General features: G+C 34.3%; 2 protein-coding genes across 6 annotated transcripts in view; one reads left to right on the forward strand and one right to left on the reverse strand.

Moving 5' to 3' along the window:
• The window catches only part of LOC149778392 (phosphatidylinositol 4-phosphate 5-kinase-like protein 1), a 54,401-nt gene extending 43,832 nt beyond the window's left edge, over positions 1-10,569 (forward strand). For both annotated transcript variants that reach the window (XM_089939219.1, XM_089939218.1), the window contains exon 10: positions 3,753-10,569. In XM_089939219.1, the coding sequence (XP_089795345.1) occupies positions 3,753-4,191 (439 nt within the window). In that variant the 3' untranslated portion in view covers positions 4,192-10,569. The remainder of the gene's footprint in view (positions 1-3,752) is intronic.
• A 2,334-nt stretch (positions 10,570-12,903) lies between these two features.
• Positions 12,904-19,575, reverse strand: part of LOC149778393 (uncharacterized) — a 190,302-nt gene continuing 183,630 nt past the window's right edge. For all 4 annotated transcript variants that reach the window (XM_089939223.1, XM_089939224.1, XM_089939220.1 and 1 more), the window contains one exon: positions 12,904-18,830. In XM_089939223.1, coding sequence (XP_089795349.1) covers positions 18,697-18,830 — 134 coding nt within the window. In that variant the 3' untranslated portion in view covers positions 12,904-18,696. The remainder of the gene's footprint in view (positions 18,831-19,575) is intronic.

Genomic DNA, 19,575 nt, shown 5'->3' on the forward strand with positions numbered 1-19,575 from the left:
AGTATTTTGAAAAAACAATAGCACATGACTTGCGACGCTCATTGCACATTACTTCCAACACATAAAAATTTTTAAAAAATTCTGGATCTTTTTTTCTTTCTTTTTCTAAGAGCAGGATATATAGCTAGATTCTACTTAGATAATTATTCGGATTTTCGTAAAAGAGTACAACACCTGATGACCATTATATAGTGAAAAGTAATAATACACTGTAATACTTGATGAATACCATGACATGAATCTGCAAACTAAATCGCAAGAGTGCAGGGTTATTATATATTTAGAAAAAATTGGGTGAGAAAACTAATCTGTGTTGGTGTTTGTACCAATACAAGGAAGTCCCAGTCAGGGGGTTACATTATTTCTCTTCCCATAAGGCATAGCTGACACCAGTACACATAGTAATGCTGAAACTCATTGGTCTGAGTCTACTGACACCAATACATGTAGTAATGCTGAAACTCATTGGTCTGAGTCTACTGACACAAATACACATAGTAATGCTGAAACACATTGGTCTGAGTCTACTGACACCAATACACATAGTAATGCTGAAACTCATTGGTCTGAGTGTACTGACACCAGTACACATAGTAATGCTGAAACTCATTAGTCTGAGTCTACTGACACCAGTACACATAGTAATGCTGAAACTCATTGGTCTGAGTCTACTGACACCAATACATATAGTAATACTGAAACTCATTGGCCCAAGTCTACTAACAACATTAAATGTAGCAATGCTGAAACTCATTGGTCTGAGTCTACTGACACCAATACATGTAGTAATGCTGAAACTCATTGGTCCAAGTCTACTGACACCAATACACGTAGCAATACTGAAACTCATTGGTCTGAGTCTATTGACACCAATAAATGTAGTAATGCTGAAACTCATTGGTCTGAGTCTGCTGACACCAATACATGTAGTAATGCTGAAACTCATTGGTCTGAGTCTACTGACACCAATACACATAGTAATACTGAAACTCATTGGTCTGAGTCTACTGACACCAATAAACATAGTAATGCTGAAACTCATTGGTCTGAGTCTACTGACACCAATACACATAATACTGAAACTCATTGGTCCAAGTCTACTGACACCAGTACATGTAGTAATGCTGAAACTCATTGGTCTGAGTCTGCTGACACCAATACACACAGTAATGCTGAAACTCATTGGTCCAAGTCTACTGACACCAATACATTTAGTGATGCTGAAACTCATTGGTGTGAGTATACTGACACTAATACACACAGTAATGCTGAAACTCATTGGTGTGAGTCTACTGACACCAATACACACAGTAAGGCTGAAACTCATTGGTCCAAGTCTACTGACACCAATACATTTAGTGATGCTGAAACTCATTGGTGTGAGTATACTGACACTAATACACACAGTAATGCTGAAACTCATTGGTGTGAGTCTACTGACACCAATACACACAGTAATGCTGAAACTCATTGGTCCAAGTCTACTGACACCAATACATTTAGTGATGCTGAAACTCATTGGTCCAAGTCTACTGACACCAATACATGTAGTAATGCTGAAACTCATTGGTCTGAGTCTACTGACACCAATACATGTAGTGATGCTGAAACTCATTGGTCTGAGTCTACTACACCACTACACATAGTAATACTGAAACTCATTGGTCTGAGACTGGTGGTCCATCTCATATGCAGACTGTTACAGTGACATAACTGTAAATGTTACAGGTGAGTCCTCAATGTCTATACCTACTTCTGCTTCACTAGGTCCAATTAAGAAAGGGCATCAAATGGCAATTTCAGTATTCGACACATTTTGCCTAAACTTGGTGAGTTAAAACTGACACTGAATCAGAAAAGAAAAGTCGATGTGTTAGGCTTATGTGAAACTATTCTTGGTCAAAATGTACAAAATAATGAACTTGGTATAGAGGGATCTGAAATTATTTTAAAAAACTATTGATCAAAAGTTATCTACCACTCAGTGATCAGAAATTATTTTACAGTGCATTGTTTCTTCCTCTTTTTGGACTACTTCTGCACAATATGGGAGGGGCTCCGAGTGGCCGAGTGGTCTAAAGCGCTCTCCGTTACGGATCACTGCCATCTCACCTCTGTCAGCGTGGGTTCGAGTCTCAGATTCGGCCAATGTGGGTATGTGAGAAAGCTTGCTAGTAGCTTCTTGTGGGTCGGTGGTTCTTCCCAGAGTTTTCCAGGGTTCTTCCTCCACCATTAATACTGGCCGCCATGCATAGCCTATCGTGTGCTGAAAAATGGCGTTAAACCCAACAACAGCAACAACAACAGCAACAACACAATATGGGGAAATGAAACTGAAAGTAATATTGAAACAATCCGCAAACATAAAACAGGGCAGCATGAATTATCCTAAATTTCCTATTTAATGCACCATCCAGAATTCTTGAATGACTGAAATTTAAATATGGATTTGCCTTCCACAAGTTAATATTAAGTAAAGAATGAACTTAAGAATTGAAATGACTGGAATTTAAAAAAGGATTTGCCTACCACAGATCCATATTATTGTTCAAAGTAGAGAATGAACTTCAGAAGATTTCCAAGGACCTAAATTAAGATTGATAATAAATGATAATTACAGAACACGATTTCCAAAAGTAAATACTTTTCTTTAAAAAATCATTTGCTTACTCTGGTGCCATTGTATGGAATAAACTGCCTGTAACCATTAGATCAGAAATTGATTCAAAACAATACTTTATGATGTTTATTTCAAAAGGCAGTTGTAATTGTAAATATTGAAATACATGTTCTCCAATTTATTCTCTTAAAGCCTTTTATATACACTTTGTGCTTTTAACACTTAATGTTTTTAAGCATGTCTATTATTATTATATGTTTGTTTGTTGCATTGGTTGCAGTTCTTTTTATTTACAATAATTTGGTCGTAATGAGGACCTCAGTAAAGAATAGTATAACTAAGTTAACCTCATAAAATAATAATAATAATAATAATAATTATTATTATTATTATTATTATTATTATTATTATTATAAAGTGCAAGTTTCTTTTTAGAAACTCCTGATGTCTCTTTTTTACGTTTTATTTTAGGTCAAAACTTAGACCCTTTCTCTCCCTTGGAACCCCCACTCCATCTTGTATACTGGTAACTAAGAGGATACCCCCTAAACCCACTCCATCTTGTATAATGGTAACTAAGAGGATACCCCATAGACGCACTCCATCTTGTATAGTGGTAACTAAGAGGATACCCCCCCAACCCCCACTCCATCTTGTATACTGGTAACTAAGATGATACCCCCAACCCCCACTCCATCTTGTATACTGGTAACTAAGAGGATACCCTCAACCCCCACTCCCTCTTGTATAGAGGATTCACATACAGTTAACTGACTTTGATGAATATTGCATGATATGGAAAATAGCATAATAGCTCTTTGTAGACCTTGACCACCATGCTATAAGCAGGGTTTCAGTGTATTTGGATCGTAAATTAGATATTTGCATTTTAACTTTTAAAGTATAGGTTGTCCACAATTTTCCTTTACCAGTTGTACCTAGTTGTCATGTGACATACAATCCAGTTCTAATTCACTTGATCTGGTCAAGACTTTATTGGAATACTTACACCACTAGAGTAAATTGTAAGAGAATACTGGATTTTATATCTTGATAATTTACCAATCACAGCCCTATAATTTATTTTGAGAGAATAAATATGCTTATTCAGATTTGACAATATTAATTTTAGATCTGGTCATGATGCCGTCTCCACATCCCATACCCACTCATCTGAATCAACGGTTCTTCCAGAAGATCATGGTGCTGATGCTGTAAGCGTTCCCGGGGAGGTAGAGATGGTTCTCTCCCCTGGTCGGTCCAGCAATCAAATTCGGAATAAGAGAAGTCATGCTGCAACACTTACATCACTAACATCGTCATCAGTGCTAGGTTCACCTGTCCAGAACAGGAGATTATTACCAAACTGTTTGAACAATCTTCACATCATTGATGGAGTGAATCATAGGTACTACCTTGGAATCATCGACTTTTTTACGCTTTTTCAGTGTCGGCAAAGATTTGGAAAATTTTTCAAGGACATGAAACACTGCTGCAAAGAACATTCGACTGAACCACCTGACATCTATGCAGATAGATTTTACAAATTTATAGCAGAGATTACAACTTAGATTTCACAGCCAAACATCTCAAATGAAAGTTTCCTGTGGGAAATGTATTTTGAAATTGTATGAAATTATAAAACAATTAAGATTGAATTCAAATATACATAAACAGAAACCAAAATGTAAGAGTTGAATACATGACACAAATAAGCAGCTTGATATGGTGTCATAGTGTTTACATTTGAGTAACAGTTTATTTTATTTATGTATTTATTTTTAGGGTTTAAGAGCATATCAGCACAAACCTGGCTACACAAACCAAAAAGGAGGGCCAAAAATGGTGAAATCCTTACAATATAGATCTGCACTTCTTAAAAAAGTGCAATACCTCAGCTGTAACATGATCATGGGACACATCCTAAGGCCTCCATTAGTTTGCCTCTTATGATGTGGGTACATATAGAGCCTATTTGACATCCTCAAGGGCATGCAGACCATTTTATGGAAATGGAGTATTTTATATTAGATGGAGAATATCGCCATGTTTCACTATGGTGAGATGGATGGGAGATCTGAAATTTAGTTCATATTTTGATTTTCAAAATACTTGAGAAATTTTACAAGCCATTTTGTTTAAAAGTTTACGTGATAACCCTTGACATTGAAATTTTAGGTCACACAGTGTTTATTATCTAACTTGTCCAAGATGACGATGAGATGTACTGGCCTTGGTCAGTATCACTTGTATTTGTCAAAGATATTCTGTTAACAGGTTTTACTGTTAGTGCAGACATTAGAGTAGTGGTCTCTGATGACTTAAAGCTTGTGGAATGCTGTTATCAAATTGCGAAGATTCACCATAATGCTAAGTATGATTGAAAACAATCAGTACATGTTTTGAGCACGTGTTCATAAACCATGCTGAGACAATGCTGCTTATCCAGTTTGTCAGAAAGCTGATTGAGACTTGTACTTGTATTTGTTCCAGTTATTTTATTCACAATTTCAGTTTGAAACAGATTAATCAGTATTTGTTCCAGTTATTGTGTTCAAAAAACTTAATTCCAAAAAATAAATAGTGACCTTTGACCTTGACTCTGTGGTGTTGGAGGGCTGGTTGTTCTACATATAATTATTGATATATACTCACTGGCCATGTTTGATCTGAACAAGTCATTACAAGTCATTACAGTTGAGATTAAGCTGCATGTCAAATTCACTTAACTGTAGTTTCCTCAGCATACAGCAACAAAACTAATCTATATATATATTCAGACCAGCCATGCATATCACAAACGCAATTAACATAATTAGAGTTGAGCTAATTATTTATAAAGAGGCAATTGTCAAAGACAGTCACATGACAAAAAGACAGTCACATGACATAATCAGCCAATTGGCTCTTAAGAATAGGCAGCCAGTGAACCAGTGTCAAAAACAAGCCATCAGCAGCCTCAGCAATCATGCTTGAATCCTTTTTTGTTCCACCATCATCCACAAACTGTCCACCTCTTGCCTCCTAATCATCTATGCTATTTAGGACTAATGATTGTAAGCTCCTACATCTATCTGGGTAAAAATACTTTAACCCCTACCTAGGTAAAGATTTGACACTATTTCATTGACCTGGATAAATACTTTACACTCCTACTTTGGTAAAGATTTTACACTCCTACATCTACCTGCATAAATACTTTACACCCCTACCTAGGTAAAGATTTTACACTGTCTCCTACATTATCTGGGTAAATATTATATGCTTCTGCATCTACCTGGGTGAAGATTTTACACTCCTGCATCTACCGGGATGAAGATTTTACATTCCTGCATTACATGGGTAAAGCTTTTATGCTCCTGCATCTACCTGGGTGAAGATTTTACACCCTACATCTTCCTGGGTGAAGATTTTACACTCCTTCATCTACCTGGGTGGCTATATTATTCTCCTACATCTACCTAGGTAAAGATTGTATGCTCCTGCATTGACCTGGGTAAAGATTGTATCCTCTTACATCTACCTGGGTAAAGATTGTATCCTCTTACATCTACCTGGGTAAAATTACTTTCAGTACTACTGTCTGTACCATTGTATTTCTTCGTTTTACAGTTAACAACATCTGTTCTCATTTACAATGAATGACATTCCATTATGCTCATTTACAAAGAATGACATTCCATTATGCTCATTTACTATGAATGACATTCCATTATGCTCATTTACCATGAATGACATTCCATTATGCTCATTTACAATGAATGACATTCCATTATGCTCATTTACTATGAATGACATTCCATTATGCTCATTTACTATGAATGACATTCCATTATGCTCATTTACAATGAATGACATTCCATTATCCTCATTTACAATGAATGACATTCCATTATGCTCATTTACTATGAATGACATTCCGTTATGCTCATTTACTATGAATGACATTCCATTATGCTCATTTACTATGAATGACATTCCATTATGCTCATTTACTATGAATGTCTTACAATATAAAACCTTTCGTAAAACTTTCCTTGGGATACAACACCCCCACGAGATACACAGCTTTAAAAGAATACAGAAATGTAAAAATGTAGATAAAATGTAAAAATTCCAACATTAAACATCTCTAAGACTTTTTTATTGAGACTATTTCTTTAGAGTTTGGCATCACATAAACATTCTGTAACCTATCATAATCATACCCAATTTTCCATGAAGACTAATGATACAAGACCTCTAGTATAGTTGGCCTGCATTATTCAATCACTACACAGAAATTAATGGTATATGTTTGGTGCATAATGACCACTGTAAACATACAGCAAGAATTCAGTCAGGATTTTTGCTACAGAATGGTCTCAGGTTCTGATCTATGCAAGTATAAATTGCATACAAACATTTTAGCTTGGCTGGTCAAAGACCAGAAGAAATTACATAATGGCCCATCTGTATGAGTATGCCAAGGCCCGTCACCATCCATTAGCTCAAGTTTATTATTGATTATACAATGGTCCATTTCTTAGCTCAGTTCGAGTCTCGGATTCAGCTAATGTGGGTATGTGAGAAAGCTTGCCAGTAGTTTCTCGTGGGTCGGTGGTTCTTTCTGGGGTTTTCCCGGGTTCTTCCTCCACCATTAATACTGGCCACCATGTATAGCCTATCATGTGCTGAAAAATGGTGTTAAACCCTACAACAACAACAACCATTTCTTAGCATGTTTTTTATTATCACCTAGGTGATGCCCCATCATCCATCCATTACAAAAAGTTTGTTATTGCCACAGAACTACACCAAACCTCCAAAGGGATTGCCATGAAACTTTATTATCACCTAGGTGATGCCCCATCATCCATTCATTACAAAAAGTTGCTATTGCCACAGAACTAAACCAAACCTCCAAAGGGATTGCCATGAAACTTTATGCAAACATTTATTGCAGAGCCTACATAATGAAAATTGTGACCCTTGCACTTCCAATATGGTGCCATGGCAGCCATCTTGAAGGTCGTATTATCACAATTCTATTAAATGGTTGGTCTTATTGACAGAATTTCTATCAAAACTACTTCTCATGACATACTTATAGAAATGGTACCAATCCAGCAACAGACATGACAGCCATTTCTTGTAACATCTAGTTGGTCAATGGTGGCCATATTGAAAATCTTGCCATCACTACTTTTCCAGAATATATCAACATATTGACATGGATGTTTTGCAAAATATATTAACTTGGGGTTTTTTGCCAAACATACTGACCTTGGTTTTTTGCCAAAATACTTCATACACTATGTCCAACATAGCCATCTTGAAAATCTTATTACCTCTCATCCTAAATGGCTGATCATATTAACATTGGGTTTTATGTATCTACTTGATATTTTATACAGATGGCCTCAAGTGAAAATTGCCTGGTCTTGCATCCGATATGGTGGCCAGCTTGAAAATCTTGCTATTGCAGCTGTATTAAATGAATGCTCATATCTCTAATTATATTTTATTCAATCATTAAAACAGAGTTTCAATCCAGCTCCTTTAATGTCTAAACCACAACCAAGAGATTCAGAACACATCAAATTCTCACAACAATGATAAGCCATATAGAGTTATGTTGGGAAGACACATAAAGTTGATCTGACGTGGCTTATATCTGCCACTGAAAAATGTTGCGTCATGATCTGCACTATCTTGATCCTGCATGGTTTTTATTTTTTGCAACAAAGTTGGATGTACGCATGTATATATATATATATATATATATATATATATATATATATATATATGTATGAGAGAAGGGGGTGGGGGTTAATGGCACCTCAGAACAAACTGGCTATATAAAATTTACTTGTAAAGAGAAAGAATTGCAAATTACTCTTAGGAAAATAAATCCTAAATCCTATCAGATTAACATAGAAATGTAGTTCTACACAATGAAAAATGTAAATCTGTTAAAATTCTTTAAACGGTGTGTAAAAATATAAAGTTCTCAAAATATACAATCAAAATTTATTATAAAAAAAATCATCCTAAAGCTTCTTAATTGAGTTTACATTTTAAAAAATGTCTCGCAGAATAAGAGTCTATGCACACTTCAATTATGTGTTCCAATATCACTGGTAAGATTCACCCTTAAGGAGTTGTACATAAGTCAGGTATGCGTAAATTATATGCAATTCATCTTGGGGCCCTGGGTGGCCAAGTGGTTCAAAGTGTTTGCCTTTATCAATCACTGCCATCTTACCTCTGTCCATGTGGGCTCCAGTCTCAGCCAATGTGGGTATGCGAGAAAGCATGCCAATAGTTTTCTATGGGTCACTGATTCTTAACCAGGTGCTTCCTCCAACTGTTATACTGGTCACCATGTATAGAATGTCGTGTTCTGAACAACCAGCTACCTCATGTCAGCAGTTTTGTTCAACATGAGATGCCACTCTCCAATGGTAGGTTTTGATGTTCTGTAGTTTGTGATATGTGCATGCCATATATTTTGCTGGGTATATAAAAAATGCAGATTTATTTAATATTTTAAGTTAGTGTATGCTTAGAAAAGAAGTTCTAGACCTTGATGACATAATACACTGTCAGGTCAGGGTCTATGTAATTTGTTTTACTGATTATTCCTAATAAAATGAATGGACCCAAACCTGCTGACGTATTATGCAATTGCAGATTGAGGTTTGTGCAGTTTGCAATTGGATTCTATTAATAAATAAGTATAGATGGTACCATAATAAAGGCATAATGTACATGGATTTTTAAGTATTTACTGTATTGTGATCATTGTCTTGACATGTTTTGTGTTCTGCAAGTTGTGTGGTCCATCCTAGATAGGTTTCATTATTATGTACATTTTTGTAGACAGGAACTCGTTTTATTTAAAAGTGATTTTCTCATAAATTACCAAAAGTTAGAATGTTATCAAGACAAAATGTTGCCCCTTCTACCATACCAATATTATCTACAGATATCACTTGTGTCTAGGTCATTATAATGAAAATTGACTTGAAGCATTCTTACATTATATATATATATATATATATATATATATATATATATATATATATATGCCATTTTCATCTAGTGAATGTAATTGGTTTCAAGATTTTCTTTGTTATCATTTGCACATTTTTACTAAGTCTCTCAAAAATTATAGCCAAATATACAATGATCAAACATTTCATGTCTAATAGTCACAATATTAAAACACTGATTGGCACCTTGTTGTCGTTCAAATGGTGTTCAAATGCTCATCACGCTTTGAAAGTGTATTCATTTGCTTCCAAATATGTGCAGAGATCAAGAAAAGAAATTTGTGACGGTCTTTTTGGGATGATGATCTGGTTAGGGCTACTGCTTGATAATGGACTAGTGGCCCAATATTTAGGGAGTACATCTGGTTAGGGCTACTACTTTATATGGGTGAGAGTGGCCCAGTACTTTGGGAGTACATCTGGTTAGTGTTACAGCTTGATGCATATTGCAAGGCTGTATATTGCATCCATTTTGATTATTGACAGCATTTATTGATGCTTATTTTAGTTTGGGTTGGTGTTTAATGCACAAAATTACATAGATATTATTAAATCTATAGACAATTGATGTAAAGGGCCTTGCACAGCAGTAGCCGACTTGTACTGATCTGATAGCAGGATTCAGACATTTACCTTTTTGGTTGCAAAACAGACATGCTAACCACTGAGTTACTCTGGCTTAATCTGTGTATGTTTGTATCACAAAACTATATTTTGTCACTGTCATCAACTGATACTTTCTATTGCTCAGATTGTCATGATTTTAACATGTACAATCTCATATTTTAAAAATGTTTTTGGTAATATTTTTTACATATTACATAAGAATAATAGTATATATTTATCTGTACTGTGATAAGCAATATATTTAAAGATATTCTTATTTCAATAAATAAAATGTACTGAACAAGACCTTTATTTTTATTTTTAAAATGTTAACCATGTAAACTGTACAATGTAAATGATTAGATTTTAGTTGTAAATTGTAGACTGCAGGACCGAAATTAATATTGGTACCTAGGTGGCAACTGGATTGACTGGCTTATGTGTATACTGGATAATGTGTATACTGGTTTAGAAGCAATATTCCAAAAACCTTCATTAACCTTTCCAGTTTTTAAAGGATACTACAGAAACAAATTATCGAGTTTAATTTTTATAATCTTCAGTAAATACGTCTTTTAATTAAGTCATTTTGCAACAGATTATAAAGTTATCTTAAAAAAATTATCTTCTAGACTAAAATTTTCACATGGGCCCAAATATACATGTTGCCATGCAATCTGATTGAAGCAGTTTGTAAACTTTATTAATCTGGTTAATTTTCACACTAAAATGATTCATTTATTCACATAAAGAAAATATTTTACTGAAAAAAAAGAAAGGTCCAATACGTCTTGATGCATGCAATGTTTGGTATACATTTAATCATGTCCTACATAGGACCCGCTACTTTGAGTATTTCATACACGGTAAATGATGAATTTTCTTTCATTTTCTAAAAGTGGATGTCATTCAACATCTCTATAGAACACTTAAAAAATCTGGAAACAAGGAAGAGATAAAATATTGTAAAAATGGTTCATGTAATATCCAGTTGAGAGCATCATATGACAATAATACCCATACTAAAGAAAAAGAACTGGTAACTCCACATTTTGTGAATTTTGACTTACTTTCTATGATGCAACCCTGGACTGTTTTCAGTACAAATAATTCTGGATCTAAAATGTTTGAGTGCTCTTCTACCTTAAGGGCACAACTTCAGTAAAACAGTCATGACCTTTGAGGTCCTCCTGTTTGGTCAATCAACAATTACGTTTCCACACATTAAGTTTTATGTGATATAGTTAAAGGAATACATTTCCAATGAATCACTAACAAAAATATGTATAGAAACTTACAAAATGTGGCTGATGTATTTAAAATCGGGGCCTAATCCTGCCAACCACCAGACCACACTCCTTTATATGGTGATGTCACATCTTGCATATTCTGGATTTTATCACTATCTTTAACAAGGGTGTCCTATTTTATGACAACTTACTTGGAAGATTTACTCGTTACATCTGGAAGATGCAGAAAAGGGTTTCTGTAAAATTGTCTAAAACAAAACTTTGGCTGTCTACAAAACAGAGTGGAATCTGATATATCTGCCAATATTAGCCAACAATTTGTTGATTTTTTTTAAAATGAACAAATACTATTTAAGAAATATACTGCCACTGACCCAATTTTGGACATGAAAATACAATTACTTTTCTCTTTTGCTCTAAATCTGTAATGGAACCAAAATCATTTAGATTGGTTCAGGAATGTAATTGCAGAATATCATTATCTGAACTCCAATCATACACATGAAGACCAAACTAACAACATTCAAAATATGTTACCAAAAGGGGAAATAAGGCTTGAATAAAACAGTACATTTTGTGAAACCCATAATCTTTAGATGTTGAATGTTTTTTGAGAAACATTTGTAAAAGTGAAACCAATGATAATAACCCACATATATATTTTAACATTTTATACCACTCTGGAACACAGCTAGATGGCTAACTAATAAATCACTAGTTTTTAAGTACAGGTACAACATTCCTTTCTTTAGTTTCTAGTTTTAATCTGCTTTAAATAAATTTTCTTGGAGTCCTGACATTTTTTGTTCTTGTTTAAAATCATTACAAATTCTAAAAATATGTTTTCTGGAAAGTTGGAGGGTGTGAATATCTGGGTTCAGAAAGCACTGTTCAAAGACACTAACATCCCTAAAATCTTAATTGAACTTATCAACACATAATCTAATTAAATGTTTAATTAAAGTAAGTATCTTCTTACCTTCTGCACACCTTTTATGGGTACAGCACTGTACATAAATACATTTTTTGCAAATGTAACCTACTTTTTGATTGACTGAATGTCAAAATTTACATTAAGGTAAAATCCATAATAAATTCTAAAACTCTGATGCTAATGTAATGCCATGAAACTGTAACACAAAATAATGCTTTTGTGAACAATATTTTACTGTTGCTCCACAAAATGTCCTTAAATTTGTCAATTAAGAAGTAAAATCTTATCTCTTAAGATCTGATGATATTAATAATGGTGGACTGACTATTATCACAAACTGAGTCCTGAAACTTGCAAACGAAACGATAAAGCCATCGCTGGTATACCCCCACCCCGATAAAAAACCACAAGTACTGATGATAATGCTAGTAAAAAAAAAACTTCTAAACAAACAGAGAATGAAAATATTGCTTTATTGAAATGAATCTAAACTAATGAACGAAAAGGCATAAATTAGCATTGTACATAGTGAGAAAAATGACGTTAAGTAACATATCAACTAGTGCACATGTATCACCTTATGTACATGAACATTACACTACTGTATGTACTTGCTTATAAGTTGAGTCAAATTGCAAACAACAAAGATCAGATCTACTGTAGCATAATGCATCTGCAGATCAGGGTCGATGCTGTTTGTTCTATTGATAACTCCTAACAAACTGCACAGACCAAGATCTGCTGGTGCATTTTGCAGTAGCAGTCTGGGTCCTTGTAGTCTACAGATGAACTTGTCTTATAGGTGAGTACACATGGTAAATCATATATCTGAACATCTCCCAAACTTAATTCATAGCAGTGGGTTCCTCAACTGAAACATCAATTCATATTAAGTGATAGGACAATAAAACCTATCCAGTTTCTTCTATGTCCTACTGTAGCATTTGCAAGTACAGAAAAATAGGCCAAATTTAAAGTTCTACTTGAAGGTTGCTATTACTATAATGAAGAAAAATAAATGTGTGAATAATTCTAACACATTTAAGCAGTTTGAAAACTGAACACAAGAGTACAGGTTCCATAATCACAAAAAATTTCATTTTCTTTTTCTTTAGGCCATCATATTGAGGCAGTATCTTTTGAAACTCAGTCAAGTAGATCATTCGAAGGATGTTGCCAACCTTCTGGTTTCATGTAACATGTGACAATATAACAAAGTGAGAAAAAGGATATAAAGGGATTATGACAAAGCTCCCGCAATACTATCTCATTACAAAGTGAATTATTTCTAAAATAATAATAAACCATATAAGGTCCGTTCCAGTAAAACATACCTGAGACCCAGGGAAGGCACTTTTAATGTGGGATACTCGCCCATAGATGCAATATGGAATTTGCTAATCATTCTAATATGAACTTTCTGAAATCAAAGTACCCTGGCATATGTTTTTTAAAAAAACGCCTTCCCTGGGTATCATGTATGTTTTAATGGAACAGCCCTAAACCAACAAAGAATTAGGACAGATAAGTGTACTTTTCTTGACATAAACCTTTCTTACACACAATTTGGTCCCTTGATATAGAAAAATAATTATATTCACTTTACAAATTACTTCCTAACATTTGAACCACTCAAATTAATAATCAATATATTATGAAACACTCAGCATTATATTTACCTATCCTCAAGATTTCAAATGAATCATTATCCCCAAGAAAAAAACTTTAATTATTTCCATTGAAATTTGTAAGATCACAAGTTTAAAATATATCGGGCATAAAAAGGACACAAAAATGGTAATGTACATTGCACTGCTGACTTCAATAACAAACAAATTTAATTTGACAAACATCTGGAAGACTAGTTTGCATAATATCATAACAATTTGTTAGCAAAGCCAATTCATTCTACTTGGACATAACTATTCTAGAATGTATCTTATAATTGAAAATTATTTGTAAAGAGAAAGAATGAAGATACCCATGGAGTTTCTTTTTGTTACATTTAAACTTAATCACACTATTAGCTTAGTTCTGGCAAGTACCGGCACTCTACCCAAAATTTACCTTTCTAATCAGACAAAAATTCCATTTTATAACAATTTTGTTTTCTGTGATGTTGTCAAACATAAGTTCAGATTGACGGTATCTAAGTGATCACTACTTGAGTATGATTTACAAACAAAAAGATCCTCATTTCATCAAACCCACGTTTTATTTAGATACAATGTAAAATAAACTTTGATGATCTTAATGTATGATATAACTTGTGGATGGATCCACACTTAATGTATGGTATAACTTGTGGATGCATCCACACTTAATGTATGGTATAACTTGTGGATGGATACACACATTGATGCCATAGCGATTGCCATGTCAAACACTGGCAAAAGTGGGCTCCAGAAAAAAATTAATATTGCTTGCAAATGGAAGATGCCCTACTGGCTAAAAACAGTTTCAAGGAATTCAAGACAAGACCATTACTTCTTTTTCATTGCTGATTGTTCAAACCATGTCTGATATTCTTGAGCAACAAGACTTTTAAATTATCCACTGATACAACCATCCATTCAGGAGAATTAGTGACAAGATTTTCAACAGGTTAATTTGGGTCATAATGATATTTCATTCAGGAAAAGTATCATAATTAGTCTTCTGTGAAGACCCATCAATGCAAATTTCCGTTTAGGAGCATACCAAGATTTTCAAGATGGTTACCATGGTGATAATGCTGGATGTCAGATCATCACCATTTTTATAATATAACTAATTTGACATTATAAGAAATCTTCTGGTGAAAACCTAATACTGATGCAACTTTCCATCTATGAGAAGCAGTAGCAAACTTTTGAGACAGCTGCTGTGGTGGCCATATTAGACATCAGACTGGCATAGTGTTTATTTAAGACCAACTGGACACAACAAGAAGCCCTCTAGTTAAAAGCCTATTCTGATATGACTTTTTGTTCAGGAGTAACAATAAGATTTTCAAAATAGGCCGTGGTGGTGGCTACATTAATTGTCAGAATAGCACCTTTGTCAATTAGGACTAACAAGTCTTTCTGTGAAAACCCAATGCTGACATGACCTTCCATTCATAAGCAACAATAACAAGATTTTCAAGATGGTTGCTGTTGTGGCTACACTGGACATGAGATTGGCACTATTTAAGACCAACCAGACATCATAATCAGTCTTTTAGTCAAATACCATGTTGACAAGACCATTCACTTGAAAGGAGTAGTGATAAGATTTTCATGACAGCTGCTTTGTTGGCCACAATGGATGTCCAAGCAAAACCATTTTCATTCAGGACCAACTAGACTTCACAAGTAGTGTTCCACTGAAAATCTCACACCAATGTCTTTCAGTACAGGATGTGATTGTAAGATTTTCACGATGGTTGCCATGGCAGCCATACAGGCCATCAGACTGGCACCATTTTCATTTAGGTCTATAGAAATCATAAGAAGTCTTTATATGAAAACATGAAATGAAAATCTAATAAGACATTCAAGATTGCTGCAATACCATTTTCATTGAGGACCAAGCTGAATATGTTTAACTTTCGTGTTAGTGCTACAAGCAGCCATAATAAATTTGTGCTAAGAGATGGACAGACAATGAACAAACAACTATCACATGGGCTCTTCTGGTCTGGTACAATATGCAAGCCAGATTGAGAAAATCATGAGTGATGACAAAGTTAATGTATTTATATATTTACAGAATAATGCATGCTGGGATTACTTACCCAGTTAAAAGAGAATGAATATACAAGTTCTCTACACGAAGACCTTCCAAGCATTATGGACTTGACTCCACAGTAAATAATGGTTTTCTACATGCTTTATTGGGTAGTAACTAAATAGTCCAAAGCACTTTTCTAGGTCTTTATTAGCCGATATTAAAATAAGGAAAGCCAATTAACCCATCCAATAAGCTGTACAATGTTGATAGCTTTGGTATAGTTTCAAACAGAGCAACACTTGCAAAAGCACCAGCCCCATATAATTCTTATATGTATAACAATTTAACATCTTCATGATGATTTAGGCCAACACTGTAGTATACAGACCATACAAAAATATTCTACATATTTAATGCTAGCTGTGACAAACTGGTTTCAAATCTGCAGCCTGAAAAGGATATAAACTGCTTCTCTATCTTTTTGTACATATTTCTAAAAAACCAAACAAAAACAAATTCACAACATATAAAACTATGATAGTTGGGTGCAGAAAGTCATTTGGAAGTGTTAAAGTTTTATACACATACTTCATCATTCTTATACAAATGAACACAAAAATGGAAATTTTGATTCTTCTTTAAAACTTGAGCATACTTTTGATTTGTATCATAAAAATGTATAACAGCTAAAGAACAAATAATGTCAACAATGTGACTCTGAACATGGTAATTAAGGACTTGATAAGCAATGACTCTGATTAATATTGCTGTAACCAGGATGACAATACTAATTTGTTTGAAAATATCAACCTATAAAAAACCTATTCTAGGAATGTAAACAGTATTTTGATTTTTCAATGCAATTTTACTGGCATGTGTTGCAGTTTTAATCAATACTTCCAAGAGGATCTGAGTAACAGCTGTGAGATTTTTATATCTCAATGAAAATGACATGAATGGGATTCTTAAAACAAATTTGGAAAAAAAACCTGATATTGCTGTTTTTCTTTCTTGATGTCAAGTATTCTTCTGGCCTTAAATGCATTGCAACATACCCCATAACCAATGTATTGCGACACACCCCATAAACAATGTATTGCGACACCCCATAACCAATGTATTGCGACACCCCATAATCAACGTATTGTGACACACCCCATAAACACTGCACAGACAAATCTAGTTGAAAGTAAGCATAAGATTTAGCTTGAACAGTTTACAGTTTATAATCTGTCAGCTTATTTTTAACGTGTCACTCAAAAGAAATTAAATGCTACTGACTGAACTATTTGTGGAAATCCAAGTTAAGTCTGTTTCATCCGTACTTTTCTTTTTCTTAACTGCTCAGTATTGAATTTCTTGATAAACTTCAACATACCAAAACTGCATATTAACATGACAATCTGCTCAGAAGGAGTAGAAATAAAAAAGACTGGCCATATTGGATGTCTGAGAGTCTTTATTTTCATCCAGACAATACAAGTCAATTAACGAAAACCGCATGTCAATATGACCATCCATTCAAGAGTTGTGACAAGATTTTCAAGAATGGCAGCCATATCGGAACTCAGTAAGGCACCATTTTCCATTAAGAGCAACTAGACATCATAACAAATCCTTCTGTGAAAACCCCAACGTCAACATGACCTGCCATTCAGGAGTAATAACAAAAGTATGTTCAAGATGGCCACACTGATGGGCATACTGGATGTGAGATTGGCACCATATTCATTTAAGACCAACTACACATCACAAAATGTCTCTTAGCAAAAACATAATATCAGAATGACCATCCAATCATAAGAGTGATGTGGACACAATTATCAAGATTAATGCCATGGTGACCATCATGAGGGCACAATTATCCTTCATGACCAAGTACACTTCATGGAACCATCAGGAGAAGCAGCAATAAGATTTCTGCTGGCTGATATAGCAGCAATAATGGATGTCTAAGGGGCACTACTGTCATTCCAAACCAACTAGAGTAAGAATAGTGATAACAACTTGAACATTACAACAGGGAACAACTGCTTATAAATCTTCAGAGTTCTACAAATTGCATGTGTGTATTATTTAATAATCATAGATCACTCCATGAGTTCCATCTTGATGTTGCAAAATACAGGCAAGGAACTGTTCACAAACAGTACAAAAAATGAGAACACAAGTTAGGCTGTTTATCATTAGTGGCTTTAATATCTGAATTCTGAATGTAGACTATGTTTTGCATTACCTTACATACTACAGAGATGTTATGAGGCAACATGCCTAATGAAAATGCAGTCTTCCTCACAAAATATTTCATACACTTTATGAACAGAAATATGTGCAACATCTATGAAATATGAGATCATAATGTGATGGGAACTTGTACTACACCATGTATCTGTGAGGGAACAACCTACAGGTTTTGTTACCATGTAACTCTTGTTTAGATACATCATTATTAAATATATCTACAAAAGTACACCTTTACAATGTGAGATAATAGCTTAAATATTGCAACACTGTATATCCAGCTCAAGAGTCACAGGTGGAAACCGCCCATCATAGTCATTGGGAGTTACCTCCCTTTGATTTAGCTGACTGCTTCCCATTTGCCATGAATTTTTGTACTTCATTCTGTCGTGAAGCCTGTTTCTCCAGATTCAGTTTTGCTTGGCTGACAGCTTCAGCTGTTTCTTGTACTGAAATTGTAAATTTATGAAGTGTTATGAGGTACATTAAAGCTGAGATTTTCTTCTTTGTGAATCCTATGTGGTAGTTTCTCTTTTCCTCTCCTCTTTCCTAATAAATTTCCACAGTAAATGGTTAGTTCCAAAATGTATCAAAACACTATATTATCAAATAAATGACAAAACAATGAATATGTCTAATGAATGCAAATCTTGTCTGCTGCATTTTAAGTGACATTTATCAGGTGATTAACCATTGTGCCATTCTACAGTTATTTCATTCAACTGTTTACTAGCAAGTGTTATTAGAACTAAAACTAATCTAAATAACAAACCTAAGTGTAGTTGGAAGGACAAATGGAGAGATAAAAGGACTAGAGCAGCACAATTAGCTCCATTATTTTCCTGTTAATGTATCTTCCAATTCTCAACTATACCATAGCTATTTCTACAGCAACAACCCATAAAATGTACACTCAAAATATTCCTTAATTTTTGGGTTGCAATAACATGACAAAGTCCATATCAGTGGTGAATGATATTACCTCCAAAAAACAAATAAAAATGAGTTCCTTGATGAGACTGATGCCAAAATGGAAAACAAGGTAAGATTTTTTTTTCCATTCTAACTGCAGTTTGTTGAAACTATCTCTGATATTTCTCAGCAATGACAAGATTTTCAAGACACCTACAATAGTGGTCTCATTGGATGTAAGATCAACAGAACCAAATGGACCTTATAAATCTTCTGGAAAAA

This window comes from Sinohyriopsis cumingii, chromosome 17 (genome assembly GCF_028554795.1).
Source record: "Sinohyriopsis cumingii isolate HCF-2022 chromosome 17, ASM2855479v2, whole genome shotgun sequence".
NCBI lineage: Eukaryota > Metazoa > Mollusca > Bivalvia > Unionida > Unionidae > Sinohyriopsis > Sinohyriopsis cumingii.